The 20367-nt window shown below is 44.5% G+C and overlaps 1 protein-coding gene across 2 annotated transcripts in view; it reads left to right on the forward strand.

Annotated features, from left to right (window-relative positions):
• Positions 1–20098, forward strand: part of Atg2b (autophagy related 2B) — a 66668-nt gene extending 46570 nt beyond the window's left edge. For both annotated transcript variants that reach the window (XM_076921258.1, XM_076921259.1), the window contains exons 31-42: positions 1041–1267; positions 2719–2827; positions 3420–3614; positions 4307–4408; positions 10316–10394; positions 10945–11149; positions 13562–13631; positions 14168–14250; positions 14840–14961; positions 15396–15550; positions 16243–16392; positions 18924–20098. In XM_076921258.1, coding sequence (XP_076777373.1) covers positions 1041–1267; positions 2719–2827; positions 3420–3614; positions 4307–4408; positions 10316–10394; positions 10945–11149; positions 13562–13631; positions 14168–14250; positions 14840–14961; positions 15396–15550; positions 16243–16392; positions 18924–19154 — 1728 coding nt within the window. In that variant the 3' untranslated portion in view covers positions 19155–20098. The remainder of the gene's footprint in view (positions 1–1040; positions 1268–2718; positions 2828–3419; positions 3615–4306; positions 4409–10315; positions 10395–10944; positions 11150–13561; positions 13632–14167; positions 14251–14839; positions 14962–15395; positions 15551–16242; positions 16393–18923) is intronic.
• Positions 20099–20367: the final 269 nt, after the last annotated feature.

A 20367-nucleotide genomic window follows, 5' to 3' on the forward strand; every position in this document is an offset into this window, starting at 1 on the left:
TACTTCATCTTGCAATTTACATTTGTGTGGTGTGAATGGGTTTACACGCCTTCTCCAACATGTGGATCAGAAATGCTTTACACTTGCACAGTTTTCTGCACAGTTAGTGAAGTGCAGTTGCTGTGTGTCAGAGCAGTGTCATTAAATGACAGGAAGTGAACTTCAGAATGGCTAGTATAAACTCTGCAAGAGTTGAACCGTCTGTGAAGACTGTTGAGGTGAATGCATACACAGAGCAGCCTAGTAGCAACCTCATAGGTGACTGTGCCTGTTGGTCCTGAGAACTTTCTGGTAAAATAAAACAAATAGAACAACTCAGGATAAGCCTGTAATTAGAAACATGATAAGTTAATTGATATGTTGAAATTTGTCAGTTTTTGGCTTAGAATGCAGTATGACTTTAAACAGTAATAATAGAAACATACACACATACACACGCAAAATCTGTGTACTTTCATTATCAAATAGTAAGATCCAAATTACAAACTTTAGAAATTATTCATAAGGTGATTTTTATAGAACAGATTTTAAGACCAATACAGTACAATATGTTATGTGATGATTAATGTCAGAAATTATTTCCCAACCTGGGTATAGTGGTGTGTGCCTGTGACTCCAGGAAGCGGGTGTAGTGGTGCCTGTGACCCCAGGACATGGGTGTAGGGGTGCCTGTGACCCCAGGAAGCAAGTGTAGTGGTGCCTGTGACCCCAGGAAGCAGGTATAGTGGTGCCTGTGACCCCAGGACATGGTGTAGTGGTGCCTGTGACCCCAGGACATGGGTGTAGTGGTACCTGTGATCCCAGGAAGTGTGTGTAGTGGTTCGTGCCTGTGATCCGAGGCCTTGGAAGGCAGGAGAACCATCACAAGTTCAAACACCAATCAGAGCTATAGTATGAGGTCCCGTGTCAGAGAAAATAAATAATTACCATTTTACATACTGAAATTATTAAAGAGAATGTAGACTTGGGGAAGCCCATTGGTCTATGAGGCATATCAGTCACTGATGTGAGGAGAGAGTACTGCTATTGGTGTGTTTCAGGAGAAGGAGGAAGAGCCAGTGATAAAGATCATGGTTGATGACGCCATTGTGATAAGAGATGACTATTTCAGTCTGCCCATCACGAGGACAGACAGCAGCAAAGCGCCCCTCCACTTTCCCATCCCTGCCATCCGCTACGTGGTTAAAGAGGTCTCTCTGGTGTGGCATCTTTATGGAGGCAAGGACTTTGCTACAGCTCCTCCAACTTCTCCAGCTAAGAGTTACATGTAAGTTCATTGGATGGATCAGTACACCTGTCCATAGAAAACACATGAAGTTTATCTCTGTTTTCTTAAGATTTATTTATTGTCATGAGTATGGGTGTCTGCGTATCACATGTGCAGTGCCCACAGAGGCCAGAAGAGGGCGTTGGATCTCTTGGAACTGGAGTTACAGACAGTTGTTAGTAGCCACGTGGGTGCTGGGACTTGAACTCGAGTCCTTTGGAAGAGCAGTCAGTGCTGTTAACCACTGAGCCATCTTTCTAACTCTGGAATTTATCTTAAGGATGAATACATTAATATTCAAGTTACTAAATTAGTATACATAGTTTAAATGTCATACCTAAAGTTGGCTGTGAAATTATTTGTACTTCTCATGTATTCACTAAAATGTTGACTTAGAGGATTTTTCACTCAGCAAGCATTTTCAGGTACCCATCATGTGTTTGTTTATGAAAATAAACCAGACCCATTCCTTGCCCTCAGTTCCAGAGGGAGAGAAAGTTGTGAGACTGAGTAGTGTCCACAGAATGAAGCGTGTCAGGAGGCAGAGCTCATGCTTGCCCTGAGCCCCTAACAGCTAACAGGGTATGGAGCAGAGCCAAGTATTTTTATTTTGTAAACTTTTTTCTTACTATTTTAATGAGTGAGTGTTTGTCAGTGTTTGTATCACATGCATGCGTCTTCTCTTGGAGGCCAGAAGAGGGGAGGGAGTTGGGTCCTCTGTAACTGGAACTGTGGGTTCTGGGAACCAAACCTAGGTTTACAGCAAGAGCAGCCATTGCTCCTAACTTCTGAGCCACCTCTCCATTCCCAGAGCTGTTTGATGAAGGAAAGCAGCATTCTGGCATGTGAGGAGAGAATAAATAGCAAGCGTAGATGCGTGTGCCGGAGCCCGTGTGGCTGGCGCGGGAGCTTCCTGGGCAGACCCGGCTGGCACAGCCGCTGAGCCCTTTTCTCCGTCCTGCTTCTCTGGAGTGCTGTCCGGACTGAGCTCTTCTCTGTTGTTGACCTGATTTCTGAAGCTTCAGTCCTACTGTGTCCGCTGTCCAGCATCACGATTTGGTTTTGCTCTAGGTCTGAATCTGTAGCAAACAAATGCCTACTCTAATGGTGGTAATAAAATGCATTTTCAACATGTCCAAAATATAAATGACACATTTCCTCAGTGCCACCGGGGCTTGAGCCTTAGGCATTGCACGCAGTAAGCATGCGCTATCCGAGCTCACTCGCTCAGGTACTGGTGCTCCTGTCCCCAGCCTCAGGAGTAGCTGGGATTACAGGCCTACGCCACAGGTTCTGGCTAAGTAATATGATTTGGTTTGTAGTGCCACTTGTGGAACATTCTAGTAGTTCTTTAATGCTTTCTCTTTGTATTTTATTAAGTTTTCTGGTATCATTTATTAAATTGAATATCCTTTTAACAAAGGTTTTCCTTGTTCTTTCTCCGTGTTTAGTAGTCCCCATAGCTCACCTTCTCAAACACCTACAAGGCACGGACGCCACACAGTCCATGGGGGCAAAGGAAGGAACCAGGACTTTTTAATGGAAATACAATTAAGCAAGGTAAGATGGCATTTTGAAGGGAAGAGTCACTTCTGTAGCCATGTTAGTGGGCGAGTGCTTGTTATACCTGTGCATGCCCTGCAGAGGAGAAAAGTGAAGTATCTTTAGAATGCTCACCTCTTCTTCTTTGACACTTTAGAAGCCTGGGGTGTTTGCTTTCCCAGGCCACCCCTGGAGCAGGGCTTCCTGGGCTCCCCTGGTGGCCTTTGTAAGATACAGGTTTCTCAGCTCTGCCCAGCTTTTGCCTTTCTTGTTGAGTCACTTGAAGAACCTCTGCTTTATTGGATGTCTGTCTGGGAAGGCCCACCTTTGGATTGCACCTATGGAAAGTTCCCTGTGAACATCTGGAGGCCATGGAGACTGAGCACTGATGGCGGTTACATTGATTTAACGCCTAGTTTGACCGAGAGGCTCACAGCTTTAAGTTCAGACCCTGGGGATTCTATTCCCTCTTCTGACCTGTAGGCACTGCATGCACATGGTGCACAGATACACTCAACCACAGAAACAGAAATACATAAAAATCTCATAAAAAATGGAGAAAGTCAAATTTAAGTGGAAGTCAAGATTGCTGTGTTGTTCTGTCTGTTAGGTGAAGTTTCAGCATGAAGTCTATCCCCCGTGTAAGCCCGAGTGTGAGTCCAGCCTCTTAGAATACCCAGTCTCCAGGCAGGTGTTCATCGTTCAGGATCTTGAAATTCGAGATCGTCTGGCAACATCACAGATGAATAAATTTCTATACCTGTACTGCAGCAAAGACATGCCTCGGAAAGCTCATTCCAACATGGTAAAGCCTCGAAGTCTGCTCTCTTAGTAGTTTTGGAAAACATTTTTATTTTTGTCTAACTGCAGGAAAATTGGAGTGGGGAGAACTACCAGAAATGGGGAAAAAATGGGTTTTTTCTTTTTAATTGGAAAATTCCTGTTAAATGTACTATTTCAAGTTTTGTGTTTTAAGAGTTAACTTTGCAAACTAGGTCCGTAACTATAATTGCCAGTGTCTCATACCTCAGGTATGACAGAGCCCTGTGAGAATGGCTAGAGTTGCTCCCAGGCCTTCTTCACACTTAAAAGATGTTAAATATTAGTGAGGTGGGGATGGTCGGCTCTGAATTTAGGAGGTCTTACAGAGGCTGGCTCTGGAAGCTGGGCCAGTGCACTGACTTTGAGATCTCAGCAAGCGCCTTTGAGCCTGCATCTACACAGTTTTCATTTGCTGTTGTCCTCCAAAGACAGTCAGAGAAGATATTCTTGAGATTTGGACAGGCTTTTATGGAAGGGAGGGTAAATATAAGCCTCTTCCTCCTCTTCCTTCTTTCTTCTTTGACAGGTTCTCACTAGGTCAGGCTGGCCTCAAACTCAAAATTTTACGTTTTTTTCCTTAGGTGGGAATATTATTATTTACTATTCATTTATTTATTGTTTGAATGAGAACAAGGTCATTATATCATTGGGGAAATGCTCTCCTCTTTCTTGTAGCTGACAATTAAAGCATTGCATGTACGTCCAGAGTCCGGCAGGTCACCACAGGAATGCTGCTTGAGAGTGTCCCTGATGCCTCTTCGCCTCAATATTGACCAGGTTTGTGCAGTGGGCAGCTTGATGCATTCATGAGAGTGACGAGTGACTGTTACCGTTGGCCATCTGTATGAGGAGAGTGAGGAGTGACTGTTGGCTACCATTGGATTCTGGGAAAGTCACATCGCTCAAGAAAATTTCTGGCAGACTGTAGGGCAGAGTCATGTGTGAAGCTTGAAATCTGGCCTTTTGGTGAGTAAGTGCTATCTACTGAGGATTCTGTCCATGTGGACACCTGGCTCAGGTCTACATATATTTTAGAGACTTAAGGACTCCTGGATTGGTTAAATGTTAGAGGGATTGTGTTATATACATTCTGCAAGAGAACTTTTCTGTTCTAGGCAAAATGACAAAATAATAAATGATTAGTAAAGAGGCCATAAACCAGATTTGTGGAAAGTTGTAAATAAAATTCCTTTCTCATGTTCAGGCAAGCTTTCTATCAAATATCTTTGGGCTTCACTTTAATGAGCAAGGCAAGTAATACATGTATCATGAGCATGAAATGGGATGAGGTATGGGGAACATTTAGCTGAGTGCCTGGCATTGTGTGCTGTAGATCATGAATATGAACTCAGATGAATATTAGCTAAAGTAAGCAGCAGCTGCAGAACATGCAATTTTAAAATAGCAAAATCTCTTGGTAAAACTTTCATTGCTTTGGGTTCAGGTTGGCATATTTGTGGATAGTATTATTCATTTGTCTAAATACTGATTTGATATTGTCACTTAAATAAAAATTGGATAATCTGTTGCAGGCAAGTAACAGGCATCTCAGATATCAAGTGAACTGCTCACACTGTAAACAGAGCAGGCCAGTCTGAGAGGATGTGCCATGGGAGTAAGAGGACATTGGTCTGCACACAATGCTTGCAGGTTCTGAGCTGGTCAAACTTAAGATTTGTTTGTTTTTTTATTATGAGAGTATATTTGATAGGCATACTTTTACAGATTTATTTTTATGTGTGTGTTTATGTGTGTGAATTTGCACACATGTATGCAAGTGTCTACAGAAGCCAGAAGAGGGCTTCAGATTCCCTGGAGCTGAAGTTGTAGGTGTTCGTGAGTTGTACAGCGTGGGTGCTGGAATCTGAACTTGGGTTCTCTGCAAGAGCAGCAGGTGCACTTCCCCACTGAGCCATCCTTCCAGCCCCTTGGTATCCATATTTTAGTTTATTCATATGATGACTTCTTAGAAATATAATGAAATATTTATGAGGATGTTGGTCTGTGGAAATTCCTATCAAGAAAAGATAAGTCAGAGTCATCTGACTCTGGTCTTACCAATTGCACGGCCTTACCAATCTTAGCAAGCTCAGTTTTCTATAATATTGACTACAATTCCTTCTGCAGAGCTGTATGTTGTGGGAAATATTAAAAAAGAACACCAAGTTTCTGTGCTATGCCCAGCACTGGCCGACCACATGGCATCAGCAGGTTGTTCTCATCTTGGCAGACTCTCTGGCGCAGAGCTCCTGAAATCTCTCCACCCAGCTCTCTCTGTTTCCTTCTGGCAGGTCACTTCCACTCCGGCCCCATGTTTCAAAACCCCTATGGCCTTTGAGGTGCACATCAGGCAAACCCACGCTTTGCCACCATATCTTTCTCTCTGGAACCCAATTGAGCAGCCACGTGAAGAAAAGTACCACATGAACTTAGTTCAGAAACAATGGGCACAACAACTAGAATGATATCTTGTAGGCCATATTAAATCTAAATTCTCCGGTGGCAGAGCCACTAGGATTCACAATAAGCCGGGAGACACTAGTAGCTAAATCTTGCCCTATCGATATCCCGTCTAAAAAGGCCCTATATCTCTCCTCTTCCTTTCTTCACCTATTCAACCTGGAAGTCCCACCTACTCGCCCAGTGATTGCCTCCTTTATTCATTAGAGGATGGTTCACAAGAAGTCACCTGAGGTCCACAGTCCCACCCAGGAGAGCAGAATTAACATCAAAATACAAACAACACCAGGGCTATCCACAACAGCTATAGAGCATAATTACTGTAAGGGAGAAGTATTAATCTTAGAGACATCAGTGAAGGAAACAGAAACTAGTCACATTGAGGAAGAAATGTCCCCGAAACTATAAAGTACCACAGCCCTGCCATAGCTGTATAAACTCTATTTCTCACTTACATGTTGAGGTATCATGCCATAATTATGTAGGAAACCACATATCTATATTTTCATTTCTCATGAAAACAAGTACATTCCTGGGTGATAATGCTTGGCCTAGCCTCTTCCATACCAATACACTGTTTCCTCCTGTAATTGAAAAGCTCCATTGCTTTTGCAGTGAAGTGTATATGTGTCCAAAGAGCACTAGGCAGGCATGTAGCTAGGTAGTGAGCGGCAAGCAGTGCAGGAATAGGTCCTGTTTGTGGTACTGAGGACTATGGAGGTTGCATAACTAGGCCCTGGAGAGGTAGGATGTCAGAGAAGCAGGACTTCCTGACCTACTGTAGTTGACTGGGAATCCGTGTGAGGAGGACAGTGCAGAGATCTCTTGGGAATGCTTCCTCATCCCTACTCCTGTCTCCAAAGACCTCTCTGTGGTGGGGAAGCTGACAGCAGGTGCACCTAGTCTGCTGGGATGAGTGCAGCTCATGGATACAGGCATTCCTGTGCAGGAGAGGGAGTTTGGGGAGCATGGGATGTCAGGAAAGGGGTTCTGGAGGCCATGGTACTCCTCTAGCCTGTTCACCAGCTGCAAGGATGACAAGGGGCTGGGTAGGGAGGGTGTCTGAGGCACCAAGGCTTTGGGGCCTGGGTGGGAGGCCATCCTGGTGCACACCCGGGGCTGGGAGGGCACATGGAGCCGCACTTGTACATTTTCTTTAATACCGACTGTGATTCCTTCTACAGAGCTATAAAGCATGATACTGTAAGAGAAAAATGATCTTAGAGAAAACTGTGAGGGAAATTGAAACTGTGGTCACATGGTGTCATCCTGTGTCACGGAGTGAGCATAACATTAAAGTAATTCCTTAACTCTTTAAGCCTCACTGTACTGTTAATCTGCTCTGTCGCAGAACCTCAGGCATAAATGGTTTTTGTTTGTTTGTTTGTTTTTTGTGGGTTTCTTTTTTTTTTTTTCTTTTATTTGGTTTTTTGAGACAAGGTTTCTCTGTGTAGTCCTGGCTGTCCTGGAACTCACTCTGTAGACCAGGCTGGCCTCGAACTCAGAAATCCACCTGCCTCTGCCTCCCAAGTGCTGGGATTAAAGGCGTGCGCCACCACTGCCCGGCTAGGCATAAATGTTTTACAGTGAAAGTTTAACATTGAATACAGAATGTAAGTTTTAAATGTTGAAGTGACTGTGCTGAGGTATTCTTATATAACAAAGTATACAGATCTGAAGTCTGCAATGGAGCTTGGTACACTCTTACAGGCGAGTAAGTACTCTATCAGCTAAAATGCCTTGTCTTCTCCACCCTGTGTAGTCCGGCTTCCCCATTTTGAACCAGCTTCCCCACCGTCATCCTTCCATCACCTCAGTTGACATCCTCCTGGGATGTGGCTCTGTATGAGTAGAAGGAAGTATGTTTGTTTCTTCCTCTGGACTGTGTCTGTGAGGGTCATTTGTCACAGGCTGGCCCTGTAGGGTGTCACTCTACATGGCCCTGCCTTACCCATTTGCCTGCTGGCTTGCACTTATTTTTAGTGCTTATAAATAAGGCCATTGTGAAATTTGTTTATAAGTGTTTATGGACATATTTTTCATTTATTTTGGGTAACTTGTATGTGTGTATATTTTTACACATGTATTCATACATGTAGTATGTATACACACATCTGTATACATATAGTACATAAAAGTAGTTCTCAGTCACTCAGCTACTTCAAGCAGTTACTTAACTTTCCCCTCAGCAGAAGTAAGAGTTCTGTTTGCTTCTTGTCCTGACCAAACTTGCTGTCATCTTTTAAATTTTATAAGTTGTATGTAGTGTTTCTGTGTCTTCATTTGGGGTTCCTTGATGACTTGTGATGTGCTTTTCACATGCTTATTAGTCATTGCTATATATTCTTTTGTGAGGTATCTGTGATTTGCTGTTTTTATAGTGGGGCATAAGTAAGTAATACAAAGAGCATCGTAAAAAGCCAGGGTTTCTTGTGTATCTTTAGTCTTCCTTTTTTCTTCAAGAACAATCTGTACCTAATACTTTCCTTTTTTTGAACAGTGTTGTAGTTAAGACATTTACGACATTGAACTGTTACCATCTAGTGGTAGTTAAAGAACAGCATTTTAGGGCCGGGCAGTGGTGGCACACGCCTTTAATCCCAGCATTTGGGAGGCAGAGACAGGCAGATTTCTGAGTTCGAGGCCAGCCTGGTCTACAGAGTGAGTTCCCGGACAGCCAGGGCTACACAGAGAAACCCTGTCTCGAAAAACAAACAAAGAAAAGAACAGCATTTTATACTGTTAGTTAACATGTAATGCTGAGTATGATATATACATGTAATAAGCATGTACAGTATAAATAGTATGTACTTGTACCTAGCAGGACATAATAATGAACCCTCTGTGAACCTCTCCTTGCCTCAGAACCAGGGTGTTCCGTATTGGTAGACCTATGTGAGACCTCTAGGCACCATGTTACCTATAATACTGTCATCTCTGTCATTTATATAGAATGTAAATGGAATAGCCAGTAACTAAATTCTTGGAAATTGATTCAGGCTTTTTTGGTGTATATCAGCATTGTGACCCTCATACTGTATGAGTCTCACAGTCATACTGTATTTGGTGCAACATGAATTGTCTTTATAAAGTTAGAGGTTTGATGGAGGGAGGGTAGGGTCAGGCTTTTGGTTTTGTGAATTGTTTTGTTCTTTTGAAACAGAGTTTCTCTTTGTAGCTTTGAAACTCACTCTGAGTACCAGGCTGGCCTCCAGTTCACAGATATCCTCCTGCCTCTGCCTCCCAAGTGCTGGGATTAAAGGCATGCACCACCACTGCATGGCTGATTTTGTGGATTTTTTTTATTATAGTTTTGTGTTTTTTTAGGTGGGGTTTCTCTGTATATTCCCTGGTTTCTGGAGCTCACTCTGTAGCCCAGGCTGGCCTGGAACTCAGAAATCTACCTGCCTCTGCCTTCCAGTGCTGGGACTGAAGGTGTGGGCCACCACCTCTAGCTTAGTTTTGTCTTTTATGTCCTGCATTTGGCAGCTGAAGTTTGTGTAGGCAACTGGAGGGCTGTTGGCCCAGAGCCGGACACTTTGCCTTTCATATATGATTGTAGAAAAGACTATACTGAGGGAGTGGGGTAGCTTGTGTTTCTTATTTCAGCCTTAAATTCCCATTTTGGATATCTTGTTCAATGAAGAAACTGTCTTACTTCAGGTAATGCAGTAGTGGTTAAAGAAGAAGTGAGTCCTAGGGAGCTCAGTGGCACAAGGTGAGCACACAGGGTGTGCACCCGCTCTCAGCAGTGACGCCGCCACTGCTCAAGCCAAGAACAAAATAAAGGCGCTTTGATTTATAAATCCTTTCTACACGTTTATGTTTTGTTTCTCTTATTGTTTTGAGACAGGACCTGAGTAGCCTTGCTTGTCCTGGAACTAGTGACATAGACCAGGCAGCTTCCAAATGGACCAGTGCCTCTGAGTGCTGGGACTAAAGGCATATCCGTATACTAACATGCCCTGCCCAGGCCTAGCTGTTTGCTTTTTAGTTTCTCTATTTTGCAATGTTTGTGTTGTACATTTTCTCATAGTTGTAAAAAAATAAAAAGATGAGGGGTGGTGTGGGGGTGTGTGTGTGTGTAGAACAAGAATGAGTGCTGCAGAGGCAGAGTGGTAGAAATGCCACCGAGAAGTGCAATGACTGCTGTGTGAGGTGAATGATGGGGACAGAGACCTCAGACGCCATCTTTTCAGTGACAGTGACTTGTCTCCATTCCAGGACGCCTTGTTCTTCCTCAAGGATTTCTTCACAAGTCTTTCTACAGAAGTGGAGCTTCTACTGACTCCAGATCCAGAAGGTACTTAACACAGACAGTCTGAGAGTGTTGCTGTAAGTAGGCAGTCTCCAACTTAAATTGGGGTCACTTCCTCAGAACGCCATTGTAATGTCACTCAGAAGTGAATCTAGTCCTGAAGCCCCGTAGTACTGGCTCAGCCGCACGCCATTGTGGACTGACTCCTGTTTGAAGACCTGTGGCCACCCAGCACCACCAGAGGACAGGACACTACACTGCTAGGACAAGCTCAAGGTTGATGTTCCAAGCACAGTTTTGTGAAATGGACACACTGCTTTCCCTTGTGAGGGTAACTTATTGCTAAGTCAGGACCGGCTGTCCTGTCTGTAGATTGATTTTATTGCTGTGCTGTTTTCGAGAATGTCCTTGCAGTGTTATTTCTCATTTGTAATGTGCGTTCCATGCTCCTTTGTGTGAGTCAGTGTAACAGGAACAGCGTAAAGACAGAGCAGATGCCCTGTAACAGTGAAGTGTGGCGTGCAGGCCATGAGAATCAATCACTATGGTGCTCGAAAGCAGCAGCGCTAACTTCAAAAGCCCCTTGTGTTTTCAGTTACAAAGTCTCCTGGAGCTGATGTCACCTGCAGTTTGCCAAGGCATTTGAGTACCTCAAAGGAGCCAAATTTAGTCGTTTCTTTTCCTGGGCCAAAACAACCTTCCCCAAACCATAGTGCCAATTCAGTGGAGGGCAGTAACGGACTGGAGGAGGACTTCTCAGCTGAGGACACTTCATTTAGTGACCAGCCTGTGTTTTTTAGGTAAGTGCATTTATTTTGCTAAGAATGAAGTTCTCTTGGAGTTTTAAAGATGGCTCTGGAGCATGTGGGTGGTCTGACAAGCATGAGGTGACGTCGGTGCTCTTTCACATTGATGGATAGACCCGAGCTGCTCTTTGTGGAGCTGGCACTCCTCAGTTACCAGTAGTCACCTGGAATCTGTGCTGGAAGCGCCTCTCCTGCTGCCCCCTTCAGGTCTGTGAGCCTTTGTACCCTCGTAAACACAGTGTGCCGTCCTTTTGTCTCTTCACATGCTGCTCTTTTCCCTGGTGCTGAGTCCTCAGTCTGCTCCTCTCAGTGCCTGCCAGGTCTTCTTCCTGAGGCAGGTGAGCATTCTGGGAAGCCCAGGCCCCCTGCACTGCTGCTGCTTGACTGTGTGGCCAGCTGGCCTCACTCTGGACTCTGTTCTCCCTTGGCCAGCCAGTCTGTTCTTTCCTCCTTTCCTCCTTCCCTAGCCCTTGTTGGTCAAGGCTAAAACCTTGGCATTTATGGGAAGGAGAAGATCAAAGAGAAACTCAACCCCCAGTCCTCTGTACCCCCCTTTCATTCCAGGGCCTTCAGTTTTTCTGTCCTCCCTTCAGTGTTGTGAGAGAAGACCTTGGGAGTAGCCCAAGTGGGCCATATTTAGAAGATGTTTTAAAGATGCCATATAATTGTGATAGTTCTGGAAATAATGCCATGTAGGAAAGGCAGGGAGGGCCACAAATGCAGGTGTTGCTGGGTCAACACTGTTGCCCTCAAATGTTCCCTTTGTTATTTTCCTACGATGATTCTTTTGTTTTTAGGAAAATTGGTATCTTAGTGACAACTTCAGGTCTTATATTGTAGTAATCATATATAAATTGCCAATTTGTAATCATACTCTTGAAAGCAAGGCATTTGACACTTCGTATGGAGACAGGTCTCACTGTGTGGCCCAGGCTAGCCTCAGACTCTAGATCATTCCTCCTTACCCTCAAGTAGCTGGGGATGCAGACATGTGTCGTTATTGATAATCTAACTGAAGTAAGACAGGCTGTGTAGCTTTACTTGTTTACTTAGGCAAATGGTGATTTTTTAAATTTTTTGCTAGGTTATTTGAAATATGGAAAACACCTTATAGATTTCATTTCTGTTCTGGAGGGTGAGGAATCCTGGGGTGGTAATGAGTGGTAGCATCTGAGTTACTCGCTCCACAGATGTAAGTTAATGCCCAGAGAGTTAGGCTGGCCTGTGGGGATCAGGTAGCTGCTGCGGCCTGACCATCACCCATCTACTCGCTGAATTTCCAGTGATGCATAGGAGTCTTCCTCCTCCCTCTGCAGGTGACTCTTACTGAATACATCTGTGGTCAGTCTGTTAATACGTCCTATCTTATGGGGAAGAGAGGAGTGGGAAGGGCTGAGACAGTAGTGGTGCCTGTCTCTGAGATGGTTTGTTGTGTAACCAAGAACATTTACTCTGTTGAGCAAAATCATGTTTCAGGCTCTGCGCCCTCAGTTTGCAGTCAGCTTTGGAAGGCAGCTCCTTGTATCGGCTGTATACTGACAGCTCCTTGTATCAGCTGTACACTGACAGCTCCTTGTATCGGCTGTACACTGACAGCTCCTTGTATCAGCTGTGCACTGACAGCTCCTTGTACTGACTGTACACTGACAGCTCCTTGTATCGGCTGTACACTGACAGCTCCTTGTATCGGCTGTACACTGACAGCTCCTTGTGTCGGCTGTACACTGACAGCTCCTTGTATCGGCTGTATACTGACAGCTCATTGGCCGTTTGCCATCAGTCTATAGGTTTAATTCCAGCCTCATCATTCCCAGTGTTGGAATATTGGAATCTGCCCACAAACATTAATTTCAAAAATTCTCACCAAAATTTGCCAGTGTGTATCGTTTTTACAATGATGAAGAATTGAGGCTCAGAGAGCTGACTGTCCACACTTGCATCCCGTGTGGTGGTAGAAGCAGCAGCCAGGCCTGACTCTGCTCACGTTGAGCAGGGGTGGTCTTCTTGCCTTTTCTGACTACTTTTTGTTTAAGTCTGAAGGTGACTTTTATTATTTTGTCCTGAGTATAAAGAATATGTAAACATTTTTTCCTGAGGATAAACATGTAATAAACCAGGGAAAGTTTTGGTGACAATATTTAGATACATCTAAACACAATAGAGAATATTTAAATAAATATTTAATAAACTAAGAAAAGGATTTTGTGACAACAGTTAAAAACAATAAAGAGAATTTATCTGTTTAGTCATGATTTTAAGACAAGAGGGAACTAAAAGACATCCTTTTTGATTAAGGACATAAGATGTGCTTATAGTTTATGTTGTGGTTTTGTTTTTATTTCTAATAAATTAGGTCTAATTTTATGATCAGTATTTGAATGTAAATAATTCCTTTTGTTCCCCCAGAGAATTCAGATTCACAGCAGAAGTTCCTATCCGGCTGGACTATCACGGCAAACATGTGTCAATGGATCAGGTGTGGAAACTTTGCATGAACATACAGTACAAAATTCTTTTTTCAGAGTTTATTTATTTATTGTAGAGGGAGTGAGCATGTGAGGCAGGGAGCACTTATGTGGAGGATGGAATGAGGGCTGACTCCTCCTCTGCATCGGGCCTTGGGATTGAACTCAGGTCATCAGGCTTGGTGCCAGATACCTTTACCTCTGAGCCATCTCTCTCTCTCTCACTTCTTGATTCAGAAAAAAAATTGTCAGATGACTTGGTGCCATCATACTTTACATATGTGCATATGTGTTTTGACACAAAGTACAATACTTTTACTTGGTTTTAAAGTAAATACTAAGTACTCTGAGTGAAATTTCATACATGTTGATCATTATTAACTGATATAATGGGTTGTACCATATAAAATACTGGGGTTTTTTTTGTAAATATTTTAAGTGTTTATCTTCATTAAAGAATGTTGCTTAAACTTTCCCTAGTAACAGCTTTGTTAAGTGTTGACTCTCTCCTTGGTTTATGGACTGGTGGCCATTCTTCCTGTTTCAGGGTACGTTGGCTGGGATTTTGATTGGCCTGGCCCAGCTGAACTGTTCAGAGCTAAAGCTGAAGAGGCTCTTCTATCGGCATGGGTGAGTAGACAGACTGCTGGGCGTGAAGGGGAGGGCACTAAAGCTAGTGTAGAGATGAGTTTCTCACAGGCAGTACTTGCTTGTGAGTGGTAGGAAGCTCGGTCTAGAGCACTGTCCTGATCAGGGCTAGTGTTTGCTTTGAGGAGTAGAAGTGAGTGGAACATATCAGGGTTCTTGAAAGTGTCTGCCGTTTAGGATATTTTATGATAACTTACTGAAGTTGTAAATGAGCTTATTCAGAATGTAGGGACACAGATTTGGTTATGATTGGTTGGGCTAGCCTGTGCTAAGCCAGGGATAAGCACAGTGGGAAACAGTCATGCATGTGCATGCTTCCAAGCTTTGTGATATCTCTCCTCATCTGTCGTGTCTCTGTGCTGTCCATGGAACCCAACTGTCTTCTGACGGACTCACATAAAGATTTAGATTGGGAAATTAGTAGCTGATTTATATTTCTCTGTGATGTAGAAACACTTGGCCATTTTGGGAACATCAGTAGTACTTGTAATATGTAGTTTCTAGACAGGGAAAGTCCTGACTTACAGATGTACCTTTATTTCTTCTTTGCACTGACAGTCATTTGCTCTAGTTTGCTAGGTATTGACAAATTGTTCTCATATGCGATCACCGAATGGCTCAGTGACATTAAGAAGAACCAGCTACCAGGAATCCTGGGAGGTGTTGGCCCTATGCATTCACTAGTTCAATTAGGTGGGTTGTCTTGAGAGTCTATGTGAAGAACATTTTTCTGTGAAACCTGCATGCATACTAACATGCACATAAAAGTTTGCCTCTAGTTTCATGGTCAAAACCTCCATCAGGGTTCTCATCTGTGAGTGTGTGTGTGTGTGTGTGTGTGTGTGTGTGTGTGTGTGTGTGTGTAATTTTCATAATGGTTTTATATTGCAATGAAAATATTCTGGATATACCTGGGTTAGAAATATTAAAATAAAGGTTACCCCCCCCAACTTTTTTTTTTTCTTTCACTTTTTGAAATGACTGTTAGAATACTTTCAGTAACACATGTGGCTCAGCCTGTATTTCTGTTTGGAAGCCTGGCTCCGGGGGCCTCCGTGAGGATGAGATGAGGAGCCACAGAGTAAGACTCTGTCACCTACACTTGTCATTGTGCTTTCTGTGTCTAGTGCAAGGCCTGAAGGACTTGGTGTGGCTGCCCATTGAGCAGTATCGGAAGGACGGCCGCATCGTCAGAGGCTTCCAGAGAGGCGCTGCCTCCTTCGGTACCTCAACTGCAATGGCTGCCCTAGAACTCACAAACAGAATGGTCCAAACCATACAGGTACTATTCCTGGCCTGCCTCATTGGACAGATGGGTGCCCTGGAAAACAACTGGGCTACTTTTTCAAACAGTACCACGAGGATGTGTGAAATGTTAAGGGTAGACGTCATTTGTAATGACTTACTATCATACTTAGTTTAGTTTTGAGACAAAGTCTTGCTGTATAGTCTAGACTATTCTCATACTTAGGTCTTTGGCCTCCCAAGCACTCAGGTGTGCACCACCATGCCCTGCTTGGTGCTTGGTAGTTACTTAGATATCTAGTACTGAGCATGTAGGTAACAAAGCTGTAGGATACGTGCTAAGTCTGTTCACATAGTTTAAGAAAATGAGCATTGAATTATCGGGATCTATTTCACTAAGCTGTACAAAGGGGTCAGAGCTAAGTTTAAGAACATGTAATGGGGCAAACAGAAGTGTTGGAAGTTGCTCTATGAAGTATTAAGCATTGCGGAGTAACGTGGGCATTCTGGGTAGTAAGAGGGAGGGACTGAGTACGCCATCCAGTTTTTGACTTGCCATCCCTGTTCACAATGGGGAAGTCCTAAGCTCTTGTTCAGAGTGTTGAAGCAGAGGTACATCTCTCTCTGGGGGCTCTCTTTATCCCTTCAGGAGAGCCCCTCCCTCCATACTTGGTGCCCAGCTACCACGCTGTCTTCTAATTCATTTCTTCCTCCAACAAAATGACCCAGGCAGCAGCAGAGACTGCGTATGACATGGTGTCTCCGAGTACCCTTTCCATTGAGCCCAAGAAGGCAAAGAGATTTCCTCATCACCGGTTAGCCCACCAGCCAGTAGACCTGAGGGAAGGTGTGGCCAAAGCCTACAGCGTTGTAAAAGAGGTATGTGAGACTTCAGCTGACAAGTCAGGACTGGCTTTGCATTCTTTTCAGTTGTCTTGGTTAGGCAGTGAAATACCATGACCAAAAGCAACTTGGGGAGGGTCTGAAAAGTTTTATTTCAGCTTACACCTCCACATTACAGTCCATCAGTGAGGCAAGTCACAGCAGAACTCGGACCTGGCAGGAACCTGGAGGCAGAACTGAAGAAGAGGCCACAGAGGAACACTGCTTATCAGCTTGTTCCTCACAGCTGCTTAAGCCTGCCTTTTATCTATCCAGGATCACTGCCCAGCAGTGACACTATCACATCAGTCACTTAAGAAAATGCTCCATAGGCTTGCCAACAGGCCAGTCAGGTGGGGACATTTTCTCCGTTCATGCGCCCAAATGACTGTAACTCATATCAAATTGACAAAAAACAGCCAGCACACCTGGTTTCCCCTGGAAAGAACACTCACTGACTTCACTGTTTTGGAGGAGTCCATGGGAGTGGGATGGAAGCTGGCAGTAGCAGCATGCAAATCTGTGTGGAGGGTAGGAGAAAGCCGGCGGACTGCTCGCAATGGTGTGCAGGGCAGGCTGCATGCAGCCAGTACTCACTGCTGGGTTCAGTGCTTTACTTATGCTTGCCTTAGGTTTGCTTAGGTGGCGCCACTTTTCAGGGAAGACCCAGCCCTGCCCCCATTCCCAGGCCTTCACTATTGTGAAGGTGTCCCAGCTTTTCTAGACAGGTTTGTACAGTTAGATTATGCAGAGCACACATGTGTTTGTATACATGCGTGTCCTATAACCCATCTTTCAAGGTCTATCCATGAACACATAATGTCATTTACACAGCCTCACGGTATTTGTTATGGAAATATGTCATTCATCTTTTCCTAATGGTGGGCATGTGGTTTTCATTTTGTTCCCTGTGTGATGCTGAAATGGGATTGTCTCTAGCTGTGTCTGAGTTCATGTGTGCAAGAAGTCCCCTAGGCTGGAATTGTTGAGCGATAATGTGGAAACCTCCACATTAGTGTCTTACATTTATTTACTTACTTTTCTGCTTACTTTGTGGGGTCACATACCACAGTGTTTATGTGGAAACTGAAGGACCAGTGTGTGGACTCTCAGGTCCAGTTCTCCTCGTGAGGCCTGGCGCTCCGCAAGTATCAGGCACTGCCTTTCTTTTGCCTTCTTACTGTTACGACACAGAGAAACCTGTGGCCATTCTGTGTAGGATTCGACCTCAGGGTTTCATTAGGTGTGTTTCTAACCATATTCTGACAACCTGTCAGAGGTACAGCAGTAGCAGTCCTCACGGCACCGAAGTAGCCTTTGGGGTCCCAGAGAATTAATTGGGTCTGAAGTTCTTTCTCTATTTCTGACTCATAATCCTAGTGCCAAGTTTCCAGACAAACACTTGACACTACTGTTCATGTGTGTTTGGGATCCAAAGTCAGCTCCTTATGCTTGTGTGGCCTTGACAAAGGGACTTAAGGCAGAAAGCGTTTATTGCAGCTCACAGTGCAGGGCACAGTGTGCTGTGTGGGGGAGATCGGGCAGCTCACAGTGCAGGGCACAGTGTGCTGTGTGTGGGGGAGGTCGGGCAGCTCACAGTGCAGGGCACAGTGTGCTGTGTGTGGGGGAGGTCAAGGCCGCAGCAGCGTGCATTGCTGCTAGGACCAGCCTGCTTTCCACTCTACAGCTGAAGTTCCCTGCTCAAGGAATGGTCACATCCACAGTAGTGGTGGGTCTTTCCTCATCAATTCAGGTAATCAAGATAATCCTTACGGAAGGCCCTCTAATCCTGACAGCCCTTCCTTGAGACTCCCTTCCCAGGTGATTCCTGACCCTGCCAACTTGACAGTTGAAATCAGCCATTACCTCATGGAAGCTGTCACAGTGGACCCACGCTTCATTCTCAGAGTTTGACACTGTCACTGCCGGTGTGCACTTGGCCTAAAGCTTAGCAGTGTGACAAAGGTGGAGTGCACCGAAGCTATGGTTTGGACTCCCACCTCATGGTCTCTGAGTTTTCTGTGTAAGCCAGTAAAGTGTTTGATTGGCTTCTTATCTGACTTGAACATTCTATGGTTCTTTTCTAATACATGGCCAGTAATTGTAGACAGAGTACCATGTTCCCAGGGCTTTCTTGTGCTGTGTCAGAAAGTCCTCACTGTGGTCCTCTATCGAGAGCATATGCTCAAGAGGCCCTATTTGCAAAATTGTATTTAGCTGGAGGAAGTCATTGAGGCAGAAGTTGCTTTTAGGTCAAGATGTGTTTCTGTGGGCTTCCTCATTTGAACTAATTCAGCTCCATTTTCCACACACTAGTGTCACAGAGAAATGCTAAATCATGGGGAGTGCCACTTTCCTGAACAGCTGGAATCCTATCTTGAGGCTGGGTGAGGGTGGCAGACTGTTTTGCTTGTTTCTGTGTTGGTCTAGGTGGAGACATATTGGTTAACTGTTCTTAAAGTGTGTAGTGTGGCGCCTTAGCTTCTGACCTATGCTTTCTTCTTTTTGTTACCTTCTCACCTCTGTAGGGAATCACAGATACAGCTCAGACCATCTATGAAACGGCCGCTCGAGAACACGAGAGCAGAGGGGTCACTGGTGCTGTGGGTGAAGTCCTGCGCCAGATCCCACCAGCAGTGGTCAAACCCCTAATTGTAGCCACTGAAGCAACATCAAATGTGTTAGGTGGCATGAGAAACCAAATTAGACCAGATGTCCGGCAGGACGAATCACAGAAATGGCGCCACGGGGAGGACTGATGTTCCAATGTGACTGCACATAGTGTGTGGGGCTGAGGAGCAGGCATCCTAGTGGCAGCTTCCTAGAAGACTAGTTTAATTTATGTGCTCATCTCAGGAACAGAAGCAGTTCTTAGTAAAATAATTTAATGTCAAAACAACACGCAGCCAAAAACTTATGACATTTTAGGGCCTGCCACTTGCCTACAGGAGTGGCTGGTGGCTGGTGTCACGGTCACTAGAGAGATCTGCTGCCATGTTGAATGCTTGCTTTCATTAAGGTGACCGTAATTGTACTTGATACTGACAGAGCTCACTGGGAATGTGTTTGTAAACAGTGCTGAGTGCTTAAAAATGGGGGTACTCTTCCTAGTTCTGGGACGTTGATTTTCAGCTTACAATGACAGAAGCCACAGGGAAAGCAAAGCAACTAAGGCTCGAGTGTCAGGTAGAGTATGGCCTCCCTCAGGGCTGCCTGCTCCGATCGATCACCCAGAGAAAGTGGGTGAGTGTCGCAGACGAAGTGTGCTGTGCTGCACTTTATCTTCCGTGTGTCTGTGTGTCTGTGTGTCTGTGTGTGTGTCTGTGTGCTCACGCACATGTGCACATCTGTAATATGACGCAAGGCGTGCTGTGTTCTTTGTGTCATTTACAAGGTTATATAAATATGATGGGAAGTGAAGCTGTCTGACCCTAATGTAAGTTTCTGTATCCTAAATGCAAATGAGAATGTGAGCTCTGTGGTGGACTGGGGCCCACGCATCGCTTGTGTGTCCATCGTTAAGTACTTAGTGCAGACCGTTAGTGTCAAGGACATTGGAAGTGGGCTTTATTCTTAGAAAGGTAAATAAAAATACTCCAAGTATGTTCTAGTCCGCTAATTCAAAGTACCATTTTTACTTGGTTAATAATGTACATTTTGATAACCTGTCGGGACTGAATAAAGTATTTTTATTTAAAGGTAAGGTTGTTGTATATGTCCACGAACATTTTGTTTCTCTGAAAGCACATTCGCTGATGCAGTGCTCTGACTGACCACAGGACATATGGAGAAGCCTCGGAGCTGATTGTTGTCACTGTCACTCATTGAGCAGGAGGGGGAACCGTGTATGATCTGTGCCTAGAAAGTAGCCCAACAAGGGCAGACCTGGGGCTGTGTCCTTGCAGCTGTGTAGAGCTGCGTGCTCTCCCTCTTGGTTTCTAAGTGTTGGTGGCTCTCGGGAAGGCTGGACGC

This window comes from Arvicanthis niloticus, chromosome 23 (assembly GCF_011762505.2).
Source record: "Arvicanthis niloticus isolate mArvNil1 chromosome 23, mArvNil1.pat.X, whole genome shotgun sequence".
Taxonomy (NCBI): domain Eukaryota; kingdom Metazoa; phylum Chordata; class Mammalia; order Rodentia; family Muridae; genus Arvicanthis; species Arvicanthis niloticus.